The sequence below is a fragment of the Lacerta agilis genome, chromosome 3, assembly GCF_009819535.1.
Source record: "Lacerta agilis isolate rLacAgi1 chromosome 3, rLacAgi1.pri, whole genome shotgun sequence".
Lineage (NCBI taxonomy): Eukaryota > Metazoa > Chordata > Lepidosauria > Squamata > Lacertidae > Lacerta > Lacerta agilis.
Genome location: NC_046314.1, coordinates 45178346 through 45201885, shown reverse-complemented (window position 1 = coordinate 45201885; position 23540 = coordinate 45178346). Strand labels below are relative to the sequence as shown.

At 41.9% G+C, this 23540-nt stretch overlaps 1 protein-coding gene across 2 annotated transcripts in view; it reads left to right on the top strand.

The window, feature by feature from the left end:
• Positions 1–1142: 1142 nt before the first annotated feature.
• Positions 1143–23540, top strand: part of ASCC3 (activating signal cointegrator 1 complex subunit 3) — a 194592-nt gene continuing 172194 nt past the window's right edge. Inside the window, exons 1-5 of one of the 2 annotated variants that reach the window (XM_033143493.1) lie at positions 1143–1258; positions 7144–7292; positions 9482–9632; positions 13552–14135; positions 22759–22879. In XM_033143493.1, the coding sequence (XP_032999384.1) occupies positions 7203–7292; positions 9482–9632; positions 13552–14135; positions 22759–22879 (946 nt within the window). In that variant the 5' untranslated portion in view covers positions 1143–1258; positions 7144–7202. The remainder of the gene's footprint in view (positions 1259–7143; positions 7293–9481; positions 9633–13551; positions 14136–22758; positions 22880–23540) is intronic. The other variant, XM_033143494.1, reaches the window with a different exon arrangement.

The following is a 23540-nucleotide window of genomic DNA, read 5'->3' as shown; positions in this document are numbered from 1 at the left end:
TGTTTCAGAGAATCATTCTTTCTCTCTGCTTCCAGATGCGTGCTCATTGTGGAGTCAGACTTTTTTGCAGTGTCAACACAATGTCATTAGCATCAAAACGGCAGCCTGTATCCCTGCCTCCCCCTATTTAATTTGTAATTAAAGTTTTTGGGTGCTTTAAAAAAAACAACTTATTGCCAGCGTCTCGTTTGCAATAAGGTGCCTTATACCGAGTCAAACCATTCACTTACAGGTAGGTAGCCGTGTTGGTCTGCTGTAGTCGAAACAAAATACTGTAAAAAATAAAAAAATTCCTTTCAGTAGCACCTTTTTCCTGTAAGACCAATTGCAGTCGTTAACAGTCATCAACAGGTTTACCTCGCCTATCAGCCAATCACCCATTCCCACCACCCTTCTGAGTAATACCCCTCCCCACCCTCTCACTATACAGTATATAAGGTTCTGGTGACTTCTGTTTCAGTGTATCTGAAGAAGTGTGAATGTACACAAAAGCTCATACCAAGAACAAACTTAGTTGGTCTCTGAGGTGCTACTGGAAGGATTTTTGTTTGTTTGTTTAAAACATTCACTGTTCCATTTAGCTCAGCATTGTCTGTACTGACCGGCAGAATCTCTCCAGGGTTTCAGACATGAGTCATTCCCAACCCTATAATAATAATAATAATAATAATAATAATAATAATAATAATAATAATAATAATAATAATAATAATAATAATAAATAATTAATAATATTTTATTATTTATACCCCGCCCACCCGGAGATGCCAGAAATTGAACCCGGGATCTTCTGCACGCAAAACGTGTGGTTGGCAACTGGGAATTTCGCTTGTTCCCTATATACAGGCAGCTGCCACTATTATCTCGCAAGCAGAGGCGGCGTCAGATGCAACCAGGATTTCCCCTCCCCTCTTCCTGCCAGCAACAGATTTGGCCTTCAGCTCTGGAGCGCAGCAGGAAACGAAAGAGAAAGTCGGATTCTCCGAAGGCGGTTTGCGCACGTCGAAGTGTTGAGGATAAGGGGGGCGGAGCCTTCCATAACGAGGGGACGTTCATTGGCTGATGCCTCGGCCGAAGCGCCGCGTCGCCGTCACCGCGCTTTCCGAACGCGGCGCGGCGCCCCTCGGCTCAGCCGGCGAAACCGGCGGAAGGGGAAGAACGCGGCTGCGCGAGGAGGGGAACCCGGAAGCGGCTCGGTCGAAATAGTAAGCGTCGGCCCTCCATGGGAGAGAAGCGGCGTGGCAGCAAAGCGAAGAAGGTAAGCCGGGCAGCTGCCGCCGGACGGAGCCGCTTCTCGGCTGGGGGCTGAGCAGGAAGCGCCCTCCGTGTGAGGGAGAGAGAGAAACACTCAGCCCTGCCGAGCCCAGGCGCCCCTAACACCCCCAGTGCAGGGTTTCTCTCCGGGATCGGAGCCAGGCACCGAAAGTCTACGGCCCGTTCCTCGCTTCTCGTGGCTTCCCTCCCTTCTTGTAGCCACGGGATTGAGTGGCCCACGCTCCCGAGGAAGAGGACGGGGATCGCAGCCTTTTATAGCCCAACCCGTTTACTCGTGTGCGACTTTGGTCTAGTGACACTTCGGTGTGACGCTTGTGCCTCTCGGTCCCGGTCGTGTTTATTATTGCAGGCAAGACTCCCAGTTCTCTCTGGTCCAGTTCGTGGCCGTTTGGGAGTAAAGTCCATTGGGTAACGGGGCAGATCAACAAGTAAGCAAGGGAGCGCTTTTGTCACCGCTGAGGGGGGGGGGTAAGCGACTGAGTGGCATTGCAAGTTAAAGGAAATCTGAGCCTGACGTCTCTTAAATCGGGCTGCCTGCGAGAGGCCCGGGGTTCCTACTTGCGGATAAGTGGATATTTGGAAAAAGACGTCATGACTTGCTGCTTTCCCCCATCTCCATTCAGCTCCCAGTGACTAAGTCAAAGTAGATGGCCTTTAGCCAATTCATGCATTTTAATAGTACTGCCCCCACCGTAGGTGCTATATAAGGTTCTAATCTACCGCATCTCCAAGCAGTTTCCCCCCACCCCACTGATTTTGGCAGTGGTTGTAAAAGAAAAAAGTAGATACAGCACACCAGTCAGCAGAGAGCTCAACACCACTTCCTCCCTGCATCACATCAATGATTTGATAAGTGGAAAAATAGTCCCTTTCCACACAAATTGCTGCTTGTCAGTTAGTTCATCTGCATGGATCAGCTGAGAAGGTGGGGAATTGGTTTTGTATCCTTGTGTGTAGAGGTGTGCAAGAGGTTGGGTGGCCACTCCCACTTTTGACCACACCCACTGCTGACATGCAGCCCCAGAGTGAATGGGGCTCTCAGGCCAATGAAGGCTGGTTACCTTTGGTATACTGTATTTGTTACTCAGGCTACGTAAAGTGTGTTCTCAATACTCCCAATTATATAATCTGGGGAGGCTCAGAGGTACATCAGTGGCAGAACACACACTTTACATGCCCCTTGGCATTTCTAGTTAAACGGATCGGGCAGGTGATGGCAAAGATCTTTACCAGACACTGGCAAGAACCTCCCAGTCTGAGTAGGCGACACTGGGTTTGTTGAAAAATAGTCTAACCTGGTATAAGGCAGCTGCCTATATTAAGAATATGTAAGGTGCTCGGATCCGAGAAGCAAATTTATTCAAGAATGGAATAGTTTCTAATGTTATTTAAAAAGGAGGTGCAACCTAAACATGGTTCGCGCACTGGAATAACTCTTGTATAAGTTGAAAAGAAATAGCGATAAAATAATTCGTGAGGTTACATGAATAGAGGTACAATAAGGGGTGTCAGTGTTATGCATTCTTTTTTTCAATTTTTAAAATATTGAATCAGTGGAGAGTTGGACTAGGGAAGTCAAATACCCATATATAATTTAGATGAATGATGTATGGGTTTGTTTGTTTTTTGTTTGTTTGTTATTGTCAAAAAAATGAATAATTTGAAAAAAGGAATATGCTGTGGTCTAAACCACTGAGTCTAGGGCTTGCCAATCAGAAGGTTAGCGGTTTGAATCCCCGCAACAGGGTGAGCTCCCGTTGTTCGGTCCCAGCTCCTGCCAGTTCGAAAGCACGTCAAAGTGTAAGTAGATAAATAGGTACCGTTCCAGCGGGAAGGTAAACGGCTTTTCCATGTGCTGCTCTGGTTTCGCCAGAAGAGGCTTAGTCATGCTGGCCACATGACCCGGAAGCTGTCTGAGGACAAATGGCGGCTCCCTTGGCCTATAGAGCGAGATGAGCGCGCAACTCCAGAGTCCGCGACTGGACCTAACGGTCAGGGGTACCTTTACCTTTACATTTTAAGGCTAGTATTATGCCTATTTGCTTTTTAATTGTATTCTTTTCTGATAAGCTGGTCACTCTCGCTGCTGAATCTTGCATTTTAATGTATATTTTACATTTTGGGTAAACTGCTGTATACAAATTATGTTAAATAGGAATAAAATAAATAGTATTTTGGTTCCACTGTTTATGGTAAGATGAAAACAAGACAGACATAGTGGGTGAAAGATTACTAATAAGTAGCTTTTGAGAGTTTTGCAGACATGAGTGTTATTTTGCATGAGAAGCCATTATAAATATCAGTAAGAAAGGTATGTGCTGCTTCAATCTTTTGATTTGTTGTTGAAGTTGTTTTGGTTTCCAGCTTATTCTACAATAAATAGACACTCAATTGGTTGGGTAATGAAGTTCCATTAAAATTTCCTGAGGATAGGAAAAGCATTCTTTCCATACTTGACACCCAAGTAAAGCAAGAGGTACTTCTGTTTCCATCCAGAGAGCTTTTGGCCCAAATAAAACTTGACAAATGAAGGTGGAACTAACTAAAATCTTTTCTGTGTAAGTTTTCCAAAGGCTGGAAAAATCCTAGGTAGTAAGTAGTCCCCCAAATGGAAAATTAATTGTTGGTGTAAAGAATGTGCTCTTCTGCAGGAGCATTAATAGTCTCTTGACTATAAGTGGGTGATCCAGTACTGCATGATCCAAGGCCATAAGAAAGTATGAGAAAAGCTCTTCAGTTAGCAGAGTAGCTAAAAGAGTTTTATGTTCTCTATGGCTTTGAAAGTTGCAATGACATGCCCAGGAGAGAGGAGACAGGAACCTGGGAACTTCTTGGTGACTGGCCTTAGGTATGTGTATGTAGGTTGCTGCTACCACCATTACTTTTATTTCAATTCGAGAGCACAGCTATTTGGTTTGCTTTGGAGGTGATGGCATGAAGCAGGGCTTGTTCCCTACTCACTAGGCTTACTAAAGTATTGCTTGAAGAATTTAAACCTTTTCAATTTGCCAGGTGCTGAAGTCTTCCAGTTGCTTGATAGTTTCAACAATTTCTTTTAAGGAAAAGATATTGATGTGGATCTTCAGTTTGCTCCTGGTGGTTGGAGTATCCCATGAGTAGTATCTGAAGAAGTGTGCATGCACACGAAAGCTCATACCAAGAACAAACTTAGTTGGTCTCTAAGGTGCTACTGGAAGGAATTTTTTTATTTTTTATTTTGTTTTGCCCATGAGTAGAGTTTTGTTCATGGGAGGCTTCCACTGGTGGAAGGGCAATGAGAGGTGACTTTCCTTGCTCCTGTAGCCTTTTGTGGCACCACATCTCTTCTGAGTTAATGCAGTCCTGTATGTATTTATACATACAAAATCAGCATGTCTTAAATCATTGACATTTCCTTTCCATGATTGACCTGGTGAAGATGTAATGTTGGCTTCGTGTATTTTACAAATTCAGAGCCAGCCTTGGGAACACATACTTAACTCTGTTCTTCCATCTGGTGCAAATCCCTATCCCCTCATTAGCCATAATTATGGTTCAGTATTACATCTGCCCCAAAGCTGACTATGATAACACTCAAACAAGTTACACTGGGCAATGAAACGTATTTTCAAACCCTGGTTAAGGAACAACCTGGTTAGTGTTAACCATGATTTGTACAGGTGAAACTGTAAACCTGAATCATGTTTAATGCTGAATATGGTTGGAGGGAAATGGGAATATATGCACCAGACAATGAGGGAAGTGCATTTTCCTTCACCTGGATCTCAGTTTACAATCTGCAGTTGGCAGGGAGCCAATGTTATGTTAAGTTGCTACCAAGTATCACACAATGTTGTGTGCATTTTGTGATCTTAGACCAGACATAGGCAAACTCGGCGCTCCAGATGCTTTGGGACTACAACTCCCATCATCCCTAGCTAATAGGACCAGTGGTCAGGGATGATGGGAGTTGTAGTCCCAAAACATCTGGAGGGCCTAGTTTACCTATGCCTGTTTTAGACTTTGGAACCTTCTAGGAATGGCTGGTAAGGTGGGGAGCGCGGTTCTCCATTGTGCTTCCTGATCCTCAACACAGCAGGTCGCTGGGGCTTTCTGAGAAGGGGAGGACCAAGGCAGCAGGAGCTCAATGTGGTGCAGGTACAATGTAAAGGCAGCATCAGGTTGGCTTTGCCACAGCACCTCACAATTCACTACTAAAACCTTCTCTACTGGAGTATCTAAGGCTGTTGTGCCCATATGATTTCCATTTTATAGATTGATTATAGACCAAGTGCAAAATAACTTTTACAGCTTGAAATTTGGTGGGGTATCAGTTGCGGCTATTCCCTGTTAAAAATCTGTGTACATGTGTTGATTTTAGGGGATAGGCTTATCATTCCCACGTAATAAGTCAGATGTTAATAATGCGGTCCTTTAATATCTACTTGGAAGTCATCCCCACTGAGTTCAATGGGACTTGCTCCCAGGTAAATATGAATACAATTTGAGCCTAAGGAAATATATTCAGTCATTGGCACAGTATGACTTAGCTGCTGCTGTACCATAAAATTCCTGGTGTTATTTGCCTAGTCAGTGAATGTATGCTTTATCTGTTAATTAGTGAAAATGAATTTATCATTTTACAATAAGTTTATAATGCTGCTTGTGTTATATTATTTCATCAAATAATTTGTTTTTGCTAAAGTTCTTGTCTGCTAGTTTAAGACAAAGTACAATCCTATACACAGAATCACAGAATTGCAGTGTTGGAAGGAATTCCGAAGATCATCTAGTCCAGCCCCCTGCAGTGCACCCATGGCAGATGGCAATCCAACCTCTGCTTAAAAACTTCCAAGGGGAGTCCATCACCCTCCAAGAGAGTCTGTTCCACTGTTAAAAAGCTCTTATTGTCAGAAAGTTCTTCCTGATGTTTAGTTGGAATCTCCTTTCTTGTAACTTGAAGCCATCGGTCTGGGTTCTACCCTTTGGAGCAGGAGAAAACAAGCTTGCTCCATCTTTCATGTGACAGCCCTTTTGATATTTGAAGATGGCTATCATATCTCCTTTCAGTCTCCTCTTTTCAAGGCCAAACATATCCACTTCCCTCAACCGCTCCTCATAAGGCTCAGTTTCCAGACCCATGATCATCTTGGCTGTCCTCCTTTGCACATGGTTTAGCTTGTCAACATCCTTCTTAAATTGTGGTACCCAGAACTGGACATAGTACTCCAGGTATGGTCTGACCAAGGCAAAATAGAGCAGTAGTATTATTTCCCTTGATCAGGACACTGTACTTTTGTTGGTGCAGCCTGGAAGCTTGTGGTCTATTTACTAAGACCCCTAGATCCTTTTCACATGAGATTCATGTGGCATTACTTCATTTGAGAAACCTATGCTGGGTTGTAATAATCACAGCATGCTTTTCTAAGTGCTCACAGTACAACTGTTTAATTATGTGCTGTAGGACCTTTCCTGCTATCGATGTCAAGGTGACTGGTTGGTGACCTGGGTCCCCCCCCCCCCACTTTTTGAAGATATCTCTTGGATAGCTCAGTTGGTTAGAGCATGGTGCTGATAATGCCAAGGTCACAGGTTCACTCCCTGTATGGGACAGCTGCATATTTCTGTGTTGTAGGGGTTTAGACTAAATGATACTCAGGGTACCTTCCAACTCTATGATTCTATGATTGTACGGTTCTAAGATGTGGACAACATTTGCCCGTCTCCAGTCTGTAGGGATCTCACCTGTTCTTCAAGAATTTTCATAGGTTATAGACAGAGGCTCTGAGTGTACATCAATTTCTTTGCATAAAATAGTTTATTTACTTAAACTGAGAAGTTCCCAAAGCACTGGCAAAACGTAACTGTGATTTTGATGTTTTTTTGGAGGTTTACCTGTTGGAGATGAATTTAATGTCTCATCATATGGATCACTGAATGGGTAATAAATGGCCCTTCCTCGCCTAACAGGAGCCCTGCGCTCCTTTTCAAATGTCACTAAACAAGATGATTACAGTGAAGAATCTGCTGACTTAACGGTAAATTATTTGTTCAAAACTTAAATATTGAGAATTATTTTAATGTTTTTGGTTGCTTATTATATTCAGTCATTTTGTCAACAGCTTTGTCTCAGATTATGTACTTTTATGTATTATTATTTTTGCAAGCATTAATCTTTTTTTAAAAAGCTTACACAGGAGATGATAGAGCTCTGAAGGGATGCAGTAGTGCCATAAATTTTGTAACTTCGAAAAGTCATTTTAATGTCACACAGTTGGATGTGCGTGCAATATTTTCCTACAGTTTTCCATTGCTAGCATCTGTGGACATGCCAGAGCGTGACATTCTATGGGTTACTTCTGACCTTCAGTCTGTCATTGGTAAACCAGTAATCTGTAGAGCAGGCAAATGAACGTCTAGCTCCTAGGCCAAATGACGCAGACCACGGGGGGGGGGGGATGGTGCCATGAGATCTGAGGTCTTACCAGGCTCATGAGTGGAGTGGCAGGCTGAAACAGGCAAAACTTTCTGGAAAACCCACCTCACTGGGTATACATGAGAAAATAATCTTACTGTATTACCTTTTACTTTGTTTTTAATGGGCTATGGCGATTGAGCTGCTGATCTCTCTAGAAAGTGAAAAGCTAAAACTTTTAACCAATAGCAGACACTCCTGAAACAAAAGGCAAAATAGCACAAATAGTCATTGCCAGCCAATGGCATCTTTTGTTCAAAGTGAATTGAAAAGAAACAAATTGGCATCTGGCAATTTGGTACTGAGATGCCATCTACGCCTACACGAACACCTACCCAAGCACTTCAGAGCTGATTCTGATTTCCGTCATGTCGCTATAAGCCCAGAGTAACTCCTCTAATCTTACCTCTATTCCATTCTTTCATCACTATAACTAGAACATCAATTTGGCCCTCTCTTTTCATGTCATTTGAAATTGTGTAAGTGCACTCACTACTAAATGAACCATTAAAAGAGAATCCATTCACTGAAACAAGCATCAGCAACAACTAATATAGCATAAATTTAAGGAACATACTGTACAGCACTTTAATGCGTTTTTCTTAAATAATCTTCTGATGGCTCTCAAAGAAGAGTTGGAATCCCAGCTCTATTTCATAAAATCTGTGCAGCTTTTTTTAGGCGCCTGTTTTTTTTTATGGCAATAGCAGCCCCCCACCACCACCTTAAACTGCACAAGAATGGAAAGGATCTCAAAAAGGGACTGTGATAGGCTGCTGGAATGAAGGCTGGTATCAGTGATGGGGAAGGAGAATTGTTTAGATTCTCCAGTGGGGTCCTTTTGAAAAAGGGGGGAAATGGTATAGGATGGATCAGTCAGTTGTATTCATCTTTTCCCAAATCAGAGATGGGTTTGGGGAAAGGGGAAGATTGGGCAGGGGAAAAATAAAAGTCAACTTTTAGATAGAAGATGAGTCATGAATCCCATTATCAATCATTAGAGATAGATTGGCTTGGTTTATAAGCCATGATTTAGTTAATCATTAGCTAAAGTTGATTTTCCAAACCTGACCCTTCAGCTTAACTATGGTTTATAAACAACAGTTAAAACTATACTCGTTAACCAGCGTTAATCTATAATTTATAATTCTATCATCCTTGGATAAAATTAGCCCATCACTTAGCAATATCTACTCCTTAACTACGGTTAGAACCCAAATTCATAGAGCCATGAGTGAAGAGTGGTTCAGAATTGAAGCTACTCTCAAAGCTCATCTCTTACTAGTGCTTTAAACCAGTGATGGCCAAACTTGGCCCTCCAGCTGTTTTGGGACTACAACGCCCATCATCCCTGACCACTGGTCCTGTTAGCTATGGGTAATGGGAGTTGTAGTCCCAAAACAGCTGGAGGGCCAAGTTTGGCCATCACTGCTTTAAACTCTGCCTGGCAACAGCTGCTCTCCTTGCCGCCCCCCTTTCCCCAGTCAAGTTTAAAGAAGTGGCTAAAGAGTGATGAATGCTGAAATGACTAATTCAAGCATGCAATTCTATCACTAGATTTTTACGTGTTGCCTTAAAACTAATCATTTTTAACACATGAATAATGTGCTAGCATTTGGAACTTTCAGCTCTTATAAGCAATAGGTAGGTAGCGTTTGGAAGTATTTAAAAACATTCCTTTTCTTACCATATAGAATACCTTTGTTCAAAAAACCCTGAACCTTTCTGACTACTTGTGTTCTGTATCTTCAGAATAAAAGAACCAAATTGCAGGAAGAGCAACTGAACTCTGGTCTTACCTGGAAGAAAATAGTTAGCTTTGTTGATGAAAATTCAGCCAAGGAAAACAAACAACCCATACTGGAAGATTTAAAGACAATACTACAAGCTTCCAAACAAATAGGTAAGTGGTAATTTAGAAGTGGGATAGTATTTGTAGATGACTGAGCCACACTGTAGTCTAGTCTTGCAGAACCAAAGGCCGTAACATTTAAAAGGTTCCTAATCATCTACAAGCCTGTTTGCCTGTGCATCTCCGTAATTACTCATTTGTAGGATATTAATGGTATGATGAAATTAGGCTAGCTTGGCAGATGAGTCCTCAAAAGTTGTTATCTTATTATCCTTGCATTTTAAAAACCACCTTTTTTGGGGGGTGGGAGCTCTGAAACTGTGAACAGCTTTAAAAAAACTCAGTTCTGGGATTACAGTTTTAATACCCCAAATATCTCCCCTCTTCAGTGTAATACCAGATAGGTACATTTAGAAATGCCACAGGCACTTACTGTGCTGCATATAATCATTGCTGGTTTCCCTTTTACAGACTAACTGAACAAAGGCACAAAGCACACAACCTCCCCCCACCCCACCCCCACCCCGGCCACATCATAATTGCTACACCTAACAGTGCAAGCCGTGGCACATCCATTATATCCTCTCTTTTTTCCTTTCTGCTCCTAAGGCAAGAGATGTTTACTGGCAGAATTCGCCCCAATAGTATGTGATACACTATTTGATCTTCAAGTATTAATAAAGTGCCTTATTTTCCCCACTAATGCCTTTAATGTAAGCTATCTTGCATTGTCTTCAAAATCGTTGCAAAGCAATCTGATAGTGAGGCACCAGCATACCTCAGCTGCTTCTGTAAATACATAAACCTTCTTTCCACCCACTTCCCGGCCAGAAAGAACACTCTGTTCCTACTGTCTGTTGCCCTTGGACCGCAGGGCTGAGGGGAAGCATACTGGGCTGGGACTAAGGTTTGCTGGGTTGTGTGGCTTTTGCCTGTGTGTTGTGCACACACATTATTATAATCTCATCTTAAAAAGTTTGAGACTAATTTGATCAAAAAGTGGGATATTATTCCATTGGCAGAGCTTCATGCTCCAGCACCGGGGGCAGAGACCAGGCGGGGGTGGGGCTGGTGCGCATCCTGGGGGCATGGCGTGGCACCTGTAGGGGCGTGGCGCCTAGCGCGGGTGGGGGGGCAGCCGTGATGGCACCCCGCCGGGGGCGGTGCACTCCCCCCGCACTCCTCTTCCTCTGCCAGTGTATGAATCTTCTAAATAAATACATATAGGCTTCACTTTAGCACTCTGCATGTGGGAAAGGAAAGGTAAATTGAAGGCCACATTCTGAGCATGGGCCATCTACTCTTAACTTACTGGGTCCTGATTGTGTACCACAAAGACACCAAGGGAGGAGCTGAGTGCTAAGGTTTTGAAGTGTTGAAGTGATCATACTGAATGGTGTGGTTTTTTTAAGAGTTTGACTTGTGTTGCTAGGGAATCTGTTTTAAATTGGGGTTTCTGATCCACCTGGTTGCAAGAGGAAATGTCTGGGTCACCTTGGCCAAATCTAGTTGCCAATGGCAACCAGGTTCCCTGCTGACAGCAAGCCTATGTAGTCTATAAAGTAATCCAGTGTTTGCTTGGAAACAAGCATGCCCCTTTTTAGGTAGCTGAATCACATCCTTCACAGCTGGCCTGACTGCTTTGGGTAACATGAGCCAGGCCAGAGGAGGATCACTTCAGAACCATAAGAAGTACTTGTAGGATGTTCAGAGCTTGACTGCTGAGATTACTTTCATAAAGAGATTTGGAGGATATGAAGCATAGGAGTATAAATCGGCCTGTCTTGCTGTCAGCGGGACAATTAGGCCCAGTTTGTATTGGAACTCAGTACAGAAATTAGGAGCAGATCACATGGGTCATTCACTTTCCTGGTCCTCCCTTCTGCTCTGCCCTGGTTTAGTAAGATGGGAGACTGCTAGAGAACACCAATGTGAATTCACTGTGATGAAAACCAGCTTTTCAAAGGTGAATTTAGGAGCAAACCCAAGTTCATTTTGACCTGGAATAGTAATGGTTTGTCTTAGTGATGAACCATGGTGGAATGGGAGTAGAGTTTGTGCAAAAGTTTGTTTGGTCGGAAAAGAGTACGCATAGCCCTCCTTTCTCTTCTTGATTCTTAAAACTCTCCTTCTGGCTCCTTGTCAACTTGTACTCCAATGTTAGAGGAACTGTAGTCCTTCAGTTGTTTCCCCAGTCAGCATGGCCAGTGTAGTAATGGTAGTTGTAGTTGAACATCATCTGGAAGTCTACAGATGTCCTCTGTGCCCTTTAGTGGCAGTGGAACAGAACACTCTAGCCGAATCAGTGCTCTCTGTCCTTCGGTTCTCTTGACTCCAGGAAGATTGGGAAACTCCTAGCCTTGATGCTATGCTTGTGTGCTTGTACCCTCCTTCCTTTTCATAGGCATGCATAAGATAATACATGTGTGCACACAGGTATTATTATTATAATTATTATTATATTAAAATTTATATACCATCCTTCATCTGAAGGCAGATGAAGCCATCTTAAGGCAGTTCACAAGATAAAAAAAAAGAATAAAAGCACAAAATAAATAGTTAAAACAAAAACCAAACGATATTCCCCCTTCCCATTCCTACTGACTTCCTGACGATTTCCTGTGTTTGATGAAAAGGATCATAAGTAAAAATTGATTACTTGTTGTTTTAACCTAACAATGTGAATTTGCATCGGTTTTAGCTGTAGAAGAACATATTTCTATACAGAAGTGTTAAATGTATAACTTCAGATTGTATACCTTATAATCCCTGTCCAGTAGAACATCTTAACATTAATCCAAATCATTGATGTATGGGATGTCCTTGATGTCCTACTTTCAGTCTCATAAAATAAAGCTGGTACAAAGAATGTCAAAAGGATGAAAATGGATTTATTATTTGAAGTTTGAGATCACATGTTAAGATTGCTGAAAAATCATCATGGCTCCCATTCATTGCCATTTCAGCAAAGCAGACTGCATATCTTGTCTGCTGAAGTACAGGTTTGGGGTGGTGGGGTTGGGAGGATATACTGGGAATTGCATATCTCACTTAGGTCAAGGCTCTGCAGTTTCTGGCCATGTGCAACTCCCTGTAGATGTTGCCCTGTAGATGTTGCAGGACTACAGCTCCCATCATTCCTGGCTATTGGCCGTGCTACCTGGTGCTGAAGAGAAATGGTGTCAAGCAGCATCTGCAGAGCTTCTCATTCCCCCATCTCCTCTTTAAGTTATTGAAGCACATTGACATTATATTTGCAAATTGGGGAATGTTGGGTGTGGAGAAAGGTGGCAGATTCTGGTCTGGGGCTGAAAATCAGCTACAACCAGGCAAGAAGGAGGATGGGTGAAAACTGAAGTTACTACCCAAAGCCCTTGGTATAGGAAAGAGAAGTCGTTGTCATTAACTGAAAGGATGGGAGGTAAGTGATCAAACTCATGAGTCTAGTGTCTAAATTGCATTTTGGGATTCTAGCTTAAAGGGGGACCTCATCCTTGCCTATATCCCAAGGAAAAAACACCGAAAATCACCTGCAGCAGCATCTCTGGGACATTTAGAAAAGCATCAGTAGGAGGCATGATGCCGTTCTTATGTAAAGTGCTGCCTACATGTGATAATCCTAGCCTTCTTGCACTGTTCTAGTTTATTACATGAAGGAAGCTTTAAATGAGGGCAGCGTTACAAAACAATGTCCCTTCTCCACCTAACCACCCCACCCATCTCAAACATGCATACTGGCAGCTTATTAGCTCTGCTTATTAGCTGCAGCTTATTAGCTCTGCATAAAGTGTAGACTGGATCTAATGGAATCTCATTGTTATTTGTCAAATTCCTAGGACTTCAGTTCTTCAAAAAAGTTTTATTCTTCAATTTATATTCTTGCTTTGTATCCCTTATGGTGGTTGTACAAGGTAGCTGCTTTAAACTGTAGGTATTTATAATCTTTTCTGGATTTTTTTTCTGTGAACAGTGGGATCTGAGAATGGTCAAGAAGCCATTGAAAGTGGTGCTGTTTTCCTTTTTAAAACATTTCACACAAAGGAATGTGTTGGTCATGAGGAAACGAAAGCCATCAAGCAGATGTTTGGGCCCTTTCCCTCATCCTCTGCGACGGAAGCCTGCGAAGCCACCTATCGGATTGCTTCTCATTTCACAGAAGATCAGCTAGCTGGCCTTCTGCAGATGACAGAAGACAAAAACGATGACAGGAAATTGTGTTTTGGTAAAAACATCGCGTTTTCCTTTGACATGTATGATTTGGATCACTTTGAAGAACTGCCAGTAAACGGTGAAATGGATGAACAGAAAGGTATTAGCTTGGATTTTAAGAAATTTCTAAATAACCATTTGGAACGTTTCCCAAATGGCTATGATGAAAGCTCTGGCATGAAGTCATCGGACAAAGTGGATGATTCTTTTCTGTGGTGTGAGGTTGGAAAGTACCTGAGTGAGTCACTAAAAGAAACCCCTGGAGTCCCAACAACGGAGGATCTTTGCTGCACTTTGTATGAGATGCTAGCTTCGCATAAAAGTGGTGATGAGCTTCAGAATGAGGTACAGTATGCATAATGTTTTCAGTATTACCTTAAGTATCAATGGCTTGGAACCAGAGCGTGCTTAAGTAGAGCCCACTTGTGCTACCACTGCATCTATTCTCCCCATCCCCATAAGCCTGGCCTCATGCTCAGGAAATCCTTGGGAATGGCCTGAGGTAGGAGAGACAGAGAAAACAATATGGAAACAGCTTGCTTCTTCTTGAAGCCAATCCTTTGTAAAGGAATCTGAGAATAATCCTGGGGGTGTTTTTCTGCTGACTTGTTGTGAAGTGGCAGTACAGTGGTGCCCCGCTAGACAAATGCCCCGCTAGACGAAAAAGTCTATGGGGCTGCTTCGCAAGACGAAAAATTTTCGTCTTTTTTTTTTTCGTTTAGCGGAGCGCGGCTGTCATTGCCGCTTTGCTAGACGAAAAACCCGCTAGACGAAAATTTTCGCATTTGCATTTCAAACCAATACTTAGAAACTGGGTTTTGTGTGCTGTTTTCCCTTTGATTCTTTTGTAAAGAACAGGATGCCTCATGAGAGATAGTAGGGAAATAGATATCAGAAAAGCCTGCTGGATCAGGCCAGTGGCCCATCGCATCAAGCCCCCTGTTCTCACAGTGGCCAACCAGATGCCTATGGCAAGCTCACAAGCAAGACTTGAGTGCAAACCCTCCTGTGGTTTCCAGGAAGCCTACTGCCTCCAACAATGGAAGCAATGCATAGTCACTGTGGGAAGTAGTCATTGGTAGCCTTGTGCTGTATAAATTCATCTAATTTTTCTTTTAAAGCCACCCAATCGGTGGCCACCACTGCCTCCTGTGAGAGCGAGTTCCACTTCCAGCTTCATTGGATCGCCACAAGTTCTAGAGGGAGAAGAAGGTTTCTCTGTCCACTTTCTGCATGTCGTGCCTTATTTTATACATTTCTGTCATGTTGCCTCTTACTCACCTTTTCTGTAAACTAAAAAGTCCCAAATGCTGCAGTCTTTCCACACAGGGGGTTTGCTCCATCCCATTGATCATTTCAGCTGACCTTTTCTGAACTTTTCCCAGCTCTTCAATACCCTTTCAGATCACAACTGTACACAGTATTCCAACTGCAGTCGCGCCATAGTTTTGTAGAATAGCATTATGATATTGGCAGTTTTATTTTCGCTTGCTTTCCTAATGGTCCTTAGCATGGAATTTGCCTTTTACACAGCTACAGAGCATTGGGTTGACATCTTCATTGAGCTGTTCACTATGACCCCAAGGTCTTGTTGCTTGTCAGTGACTGCCAGTTCAAACCCCAAAGCATATAGGTGACTCCATTGTCATTCAAGGGTCCAAACCACCTCTCTAGAGTCTAGACCAGGCTTCTTCAACCTCGTCCCTCCAGATGTTTTGAGACTACATTTCCCAGCATCCCTGACCACTGGTTCTGCTAGCTAGGAATCATGGGAGTTGTAGGCCAAAAACATCTGGGGGGCTGAGGTTGAGGAAGCCTGGTCTAGACAATCTCCTGCTACTAATGTATTTAATTGCTTTGTTTTGTCAGTGGTCTTTATGTTTTTAGCAGTGTGCCGCCTGATTTCAAATGCACCTTCCTAAACCCTCTAGGACCTTGAGGGTCACATATGTGGTTTGAGGATGTGTAGTTTGTATTGTATCTCCCACCATTCTGTTACTTCCTTTCATTGAATTGCTTCATTTCCAAGTTACAGGCATGTTACCATAGCTCCCTCTGCTGGAACTCGTTAACATGCTGGTAAAAGAATTACATTCAGAAATAAAAACTTCTTTCGAATCTTTATTTCCTTCCGTATCTGCTCTTGGTACCAGACTACCTGTAATATGCATGTTGCTTGTGTTGGCCTGTGAGGGTGTGTTTGTGTTCCAAACTGCAGTCACAGAGATTGCTGCAATGTGTCTCAGAACACTTATGGCAGGGTGAGGAGCTTAAAAACCCTTTCCACTGTGTTTTCCTCTCTTCAATTGCTGATAATCACCCCGACATTCCCCCCTTCCCCTCTGGTCCTGTTGATTTTTGTTAAATCAGTTTACAGAATAACTAGCTACATTTTGTGGGGGTGTTTTCAAAGTCCCCAGGGAAAGATTACATATGATTTGGTGCTGCATGTAACTTGGCCTTTGCTTTTCCTTGTAAGAAGAAATTATGTTGAGTAGCTTTTCAAAAGTGGTGGGGCTCCTCTCATCTTTTCTGTTCATTCTTAGTGGATCCCGTCTTATTTGCTGCTGCTGCTGCAAGATGCGTTATAACTCTTACAGCAGGCTAGCTAATGTGGTACCTCCAGATTTTATTGGAGAATAAATCCATCATCCCTAACTGTTAGCCGTGCTAGCTGGGACTGATTAGAGTTGGAATGCAGCTACATCTGGAGGGCACCGTGTTGGCGATCTCTGCTCTACAGTGTGGCTGACCTTCTGGGAATCCTTCACTAATTACCCATTCTTGTCAGTATTAAGCACAAACAGCTTTTAAGCCCTTTCTTGGCTTTTGCTATCTTTCCTGTTGTGTTGATACCCAGTAGAGTTTCCAAGTGCTTGCTTACTTTGAATAGCTGAAAACACCTTCATATTTTGCCCTCATGCTGGGAGGCAGCATGCTGCCAGAACTTCCCTTACTGTGATGGCATCCATACATAAGCTGAGGTTGTCTCTTTCACTGTTGAATGTTGTATAATTGTTTCCTCTCGATTTAATTTCTGTATCCTGCTGTTTCTACAACGTTTGTTTTGTTTGCCAAGTTGAGCTTACAAATACTATAAACAGAAAACATCCTTGTTTTGTATCTGTACATTGCCTAGGACAATGGAAATTTGGCTTGTCCCACCACAGTAAATATAGTATAAACATTAATGGCTTCTGTCCTGCCCAAAATTAAGTTTATTCATTTTCCACTGAAATTATTGAGATATAAGAGCGTTAGTTTATGGGATGAGTTTATGGGACTCGTGGGGCAGAGTCCCAAAAAAGTTTGGGAATTAGTGCTCCAACTGCTTCAGTTAAATGTAAGTAATGTCCACTTTTAAAATAGTGGGCTGTATCTACATGTGATTTCTCAGTTTTTGTTTGTATTGGTGCTTCTCTTAATAGTTTCAGGTACTTTTATTATTATTTTCTTTGAAGTGTTTGTGGTGCTTACAATTCTTACAACACTTTGTGGTTCTTTGACATTTTAAGCTTAAAGTGTGTGTGTAGAGAAAGTGTGTTTCACGGGCACAAATTTTTGTCAGACACATTTTTCACAGACCTAAAGGTTTAAACCCAAATGAGCTCTATAGGCCGTTTTGTATGTTCAGCACTAAAGGGAAGAAATTGAATTCTTTTAAGTTTCCTTGCCTTGTTGCGATAAATTACTCTGTTTTTCAGATAAACTGAAGAACCAGAACATCTTCATAGATAAATATCTTCTGAATTACTGCTTAAATAGTGCACTGATTTTACTACAGATAGATTTATTTGCTGGGGTGGGACTTTTTCAGAATGGGAGGGGGGAGAATGTTCATTCAAGAAGTGCTGCTGATAATTGGATATAGTGTGTTGGCGTGGAGTATCCCATTGCTGTTTACAAGAACTCTGTTAGGCCACTTTCTTTATTTTCCTGTTGCAGATGGGATGAATCGTGGCCCATTGAATAGATGTGATAAGAAGATTCTTAAGAGATTCATGCTTAATAAAGAACTGTGCTTTATTGGGGGTATTCTCTACTAATCTCATTAAGTTGATGAGTTCTTAATTGGAAGTGTGGTTTGGATCGAGAACACGTTAGTCATGCTTCGTCATGACTCACTTACTTTGCCGCCAACTCAATCTGTTTCAAGAGTTTTAAATGCTTTTGTTTTCTTTTTTGTGTTCTTTCATCAGACCATCGAGGATAGGGAAGATTGAAAACTCAAATACAGATTCACGGCAATGATATTTACATAATTTTTTTAAAAAAAGAAAAACACAGGGCAAAATCATCATAGTAATTTATAGTCTTGTTAATGGTAGCTGGAGTATTTGGCTTCTGGTACCCTGTCTTTTGATTTCATAGGGTAAGCTTTCATTGTCTTAGGAGTGGACTCTGGGAGCAAACTCAAGTACAAGAATGCTATTGAGGACATTCTCAGTAAGTAACAATAGCTAAATAGTCATGCCACTGTACAGTAAAGATGGGGTGCTAATGAATGCCTAGGAATAGATAGAAATATATTGTGTACTCAGTGTGTGTTTTACTGCATAGCTACAAGGAGATCATGCCCATCTGTAGGATCTAGTGTGGTTATGGCAATGTTTATTGCCAGTTGGCTAATTTAGGTGGAGAATGATGGAGCTATTTCCAAATGTTTTGGACTGCAATTGCCATTTGCTGATGGTTGTCCAAAACACCTTGAGGGCACCAGGTTGGGCAAGGCTGAGCTAGACCTTCTATAGGGAAGTTTGTGTATTGACAGATTCTCCATATTACATACCCTTCTTTTGAGACTGATGGGGCCAAGTTCAAGACGTAACAACTCAATGGGCCTTTAAAGATGTCTGCTTGCCTTTTCATTTCAGGAAGAAATCACACATTTTAGTTTGATTAGCCCTGAGAGCTAGCAGGCAAGGCCAGGAGGAAGTGTAGGTTGGAGTCTGTTGCCGGGGGGTGGGGTGGGGGTTCATAAAGAGCACAGAGAGATTGGCACAACTCAGAAGGAGTTTCAATTCTCCATGGCTCTTTTTTACTTTAATCTACTTTTAATCTGCTTTATAATTTACATTTAGCATTCTAAGCTTCTAGAATTGGGTTTAATGTAGATCAACATGATCAAGTAAAGAAATGTATGCTGGTAGGAATGTATCATTTATTTACGTTTCATAGAACACATATTGTTTTAGTACATGCCTATGTACAGGTTTTTTTTTCTAATATCAGAAAAATGTATGAAAATCTAGCATGTGCTGTTGTTTATAACAGTGTGGAAATTGGGTTTTAATTGTCCCAAAGCAGATGCTTCCAAATCTTACTCTGCAGCCCACCTCTGCTCCCTGCTGGCAAGCTGCTCTCCAATAGCATCCAAAGCTTAGTTTCTAGATATTAGCTGGTGCCCTTTCTCTCCCTCTAGATGAATCAACATGCAATGTTCCCAAATGCCTTCCAGCTGCTGCCTTTCTTCCTAGTTGAAACAGAACCAAAGGTTTACTTGGAGCATTCGCATCGCAGCTGCTTTTTGTCCTACCATGAGCAAAGCTTCTGATCCACTATATAATCAATTGGTTTCTTCTGAAATGGTGGTAGTGGCGTTTGTAACAAAACTGACACTAAAATTAGGGTCTTGAAAACTGACAATTTTTTGCAAAAATAAGTAGATTTTTTTTAAAGTTGGTAACCTATATCTGTAAGTCCCCAAAAGTTAATATTAATAGCAAAACTGAGTTTTGTTTTGTTTTTATGGAGGGAAAAGTATCTATTAATAATCTGCACAATGAAGGCTATGTTTGGTTTGATTCATTTTACTGCAGTTTTGGTGCACATGCACTGTTGAACTGGAGTGTGTTGATATCAGTTACGACATAGTTCAACATAATCGCAATCCTTCACAAAGCTACTCTCGACTGCAGTTTCATTGTTGACTTGTGTGGACCGAAAAGAAGTAGAGCTTTCCCTCTCAGACTTGAAGTGTATACTTTTGGTATTTTCATTCATGTGTTGAAGACACGTGGGAGATCTAATGAGGGTGGACCTTAATGGTTTTTAATAGTTCAGTTTGGACAGTATCACAAGTACAGCTATGGTATGTTATATCTGCTGGCAAAGTTGACGGGTCCAAAAGTCTCATATGTTTAAGGAGCATGTAAGGGACCCAGGTGGCGCTGTGGGTTAAACCACAGAGTCTAGGGCTTGCTGATCAGAAGGTTGGCGGTTCAAATCCCTGCCACGGGGTGAGCTCCCGTTGCTCGGTCCCTGCTCCTGCCCACCTAGCAGTTCGAAAGCACGTCAAAGTGCAAGTAGATAAATAGGGACCGCTCCAGCGGGAAGGTAAACGGCATTTCCGCGCGCTGCTCTGGTTCACCAGAAGCTGCTTTGTCATGCTGGCCACATGACCCGGAAGCTGTCTGCGGACAAACGCTGGCTCCTTTGGCCTATAGAGTGAGATGAGCACGACTGGACCTGCTGCTCAGGGGTCCCTTTACTTTACCTAATCATCTTGCGGTTCAGACAACCTTACACAAACAGGTTGGAATTGGCAGCATAGGATGTGGACATGTGTCATGTAATCTAAAGCTTCTAGTGGGGCATACCTTTTTACAGTTGCTATGCTTGTAAGTTCAGTCGTGTGTAGAAATCTTTTGGCACATATGACTGAGTCTGGACATGCACCACTTATTCTGGACCCTTTTTTGTGTTGTCTTCCTCATGTAGCATTCCGCCACACCTTCCCATCTCACATGTGGCCATATAGACCTATATCAACTGGCAGATCTCCACAAGTTACTTAATAGCAAATGGGGTTGGGAATTTCAGTCTTTTAGTGGTTTGCTAGAACTGATGAAAATGGATGCAAATACAGTGGCTGAGATCCAAAGATCTGCTTTAGGTACACTTTTCCTTGTCTTTTTTCCCCAGCAGACTTTCCTGCCATATGATGCGAAGCTGCTTTTTAAGGCCCCCAGGGTCTCAAAAGTGGCTTTCCAGCATGGTGTGCTGGTTGCTGTTTGAAAAATAAAAGCTCAAAGATTTTTTGAGCATGATGTGCTTGGGATCCTGATATATTTTCTTATATAAAATGCAGTTGCTCTAGATGAGGGATAGCCAATGTAGCACCCTCCAGATGTTACATTTGGCACTTGACCACGCTGGCTAGGGCAGATGGAAGTTGGAAGTCTTAATAGCATATGGCGGCGGCTGAATTGGCTGTTCCTGATCTAGACATCTGCCTATTGCCAGGAAGGTGATTTTCATATGCCATGGAAGGAATAATATCCAGTGGTGTTCAGTATACAGGCGATACAGCAGAAAGACAATAATTTCTCTTGTTTCTGAAAATGATTCTACCTATGTCACTTCATTCTAAACTTATCAAAATAGTGTCATGGTGCTATTAATAATTACAGCTTTACTGGGAGGGTTGCTTCATTTTGAAATGCATAGTTCACGAGATTACTGTGATTCATTGGAGTTTTGATAGTGGAGTATCACAGCTTAACAATCTTAATTAATGTTAATCATACATTTTCTGACATGTTGCACAAAGGATTTCCATGCCTCTGTTTGTGTGAAAGGAGTGAAGGCTGTGGCAACTTTGCAGTATTGGAACAATCACTTCATTTGTGAAAGCCCGATCCATATGTGTCTTTTTATGTATGAAAAGGCAGTGTCAGTAATGGTAAAGGAAACCTTTATGTTTCCTTTTTTAGGTGTAAATTTAACATATAAAGTATAAATATGCCAAATGTATATGTTTGGCAACCCTCAGCTTATAGGTAGAATCTATAAGTAGAATCATAAAATTGTAGAGTTGGAAGGAACCACGAGGATAATGTAGTCCAACTCACTGCCATGTAGAAATATTTTGCCCAATGTTGGGTTCAAACCCACAACCCTGGGATAGAGTTTCATGCTCTACTGATTGAACTTTCCTTCAGATCAGTTGACTTGTTACCAGGGATCTATTATTACTACTACTTACATATGAATAGCCTGATTTAACTGAGAGGGGTTGTTGGCTGACCCTATGGGACATGTGCATGGGGGGGCATTTCCTAGTAGTCTCTAGGCATTTTGTAATGTTTTATGTGGAAGCTGATGTGTTATATCTGGACATCACAATCACCCTCTGCAAAGGTCTGCTTCCATTTGCCAGTGGAATTTCCATTCTACAAAGATTCCTGCTCTGCTTGTTGGGTGCTCCTGTGGTCAGAAAAGGGAGGTGATTTTCACTGGTTTCCTCTCTACCTTCCCCCTGTTCCACCTTCTACAGCTTTCTGGAGGTTTTGTCAATCCTCGGCAGAACATTTGTGGCGGTGGGGTGGCGGGATTGGTGAAAAATTCCCCACTCTTTACCTGCAGGAATGTGTAGTAAATGGAGTTCAACTCTGAATCTGGCCTTATGCTTTTAGCTATACTGAAAAGCTGTGTGTGTGTGTGTGTGTCTCCTCCTCATTAAGTCTAGATTACCATTTCTACATTGCAGATCAACTGTTCTGCCAACAGAACTGATATTGTGTCAAGAAGTTCTTTTTTTTTTTAAATGCCTTGATTGATCTGGACTCATCTCCCAGCACTAATCAGAAAACTAGTGTGAACTTGGGCTTCCATGTGTGAATCATCTTTTGGATTGGATTCTGCATAATATCCCTCGTAAGCAGTCAGTTTTGTCAGTGCTGAGAGCAGCCGCCATCTGCATGCTTGCTGCTTGATAGCGTGTTGAATCTATTTGTGTAAACGGACAGAAACTTTCACTCCTGAAAATCAGCTCTTGGGCATCCTTCCATTCAGCTGTGGAAGTATCCTGCACACACAGCAGCAGCATATGTGATAATGGGTCATGGGAGCTCCACATGTTCGCAGCTTAGTGCCTGGAAGTTGTGGACAAGTACAATTCTGTAAAGCATATTTCATCCAATAATTGATAATGCTAAGACAATGGCTTTTCCTTTCATTTCTTTAGTTGTTTGAGCTGCTAGGACCTGAGGGATTTGAACTCATAGAGAAACTCCTGCAGAACAGATCAACAATTGTGGAGAGATCTTTCTCGGGACCAAATGATTATAAGCTGCAATCTCTGCAAGGTAAAGTAATAGCACACAGGGTTTTTACTAGTTGTGTGGCTTAATTCTTAGTTAAAAACTTAGCAACACCACTCACACAGGGTTAAGAGGTGGTCATGGGTATGGTTGGCAGACATCCAAAAATAACTTACTTTAGTGTATTTTCTTAAAAAAATAAACACATTTTCTAATTTGAAAAGCTGAATACAATAACTTCAGATCACAAATTTTTTCTTCAATTTTTCCCTTTTCCAAGTTCATAGTTTAAGTAAAAATTTTTTAAAAAAATCTTGTCTGAAGGTCAGTAATTATTAGTGGGTTTGCTGTAACTCCACAGTTAAGGGTATATAGTTTCATTGTGAGGGAGAGTACACACAATCACATCTCAGCTTAATAAGTTGAAACATGATGAAGCCTCTTCTCCCCTTGCATGAGCCTGAAAACTAGAAAGTCTTCCTGTAACTATAGATTTAATACAAAATGAAAAATAAAATAAAAAATCCTTCGAGTAGCACCTTAGAGACCAACTAAGTTTGTTTTTGGTATGAGCTCATACCAAGAACAAACTTAGTTGGTCTCTAAGGTGCTACTGGAAGGATTTTTTTTTTAATTTTTCATTTTGTTTTGACTATGGCAGACCAACATGGCTACCTTCCTGTAACTGGAACTATAGATTTAATAC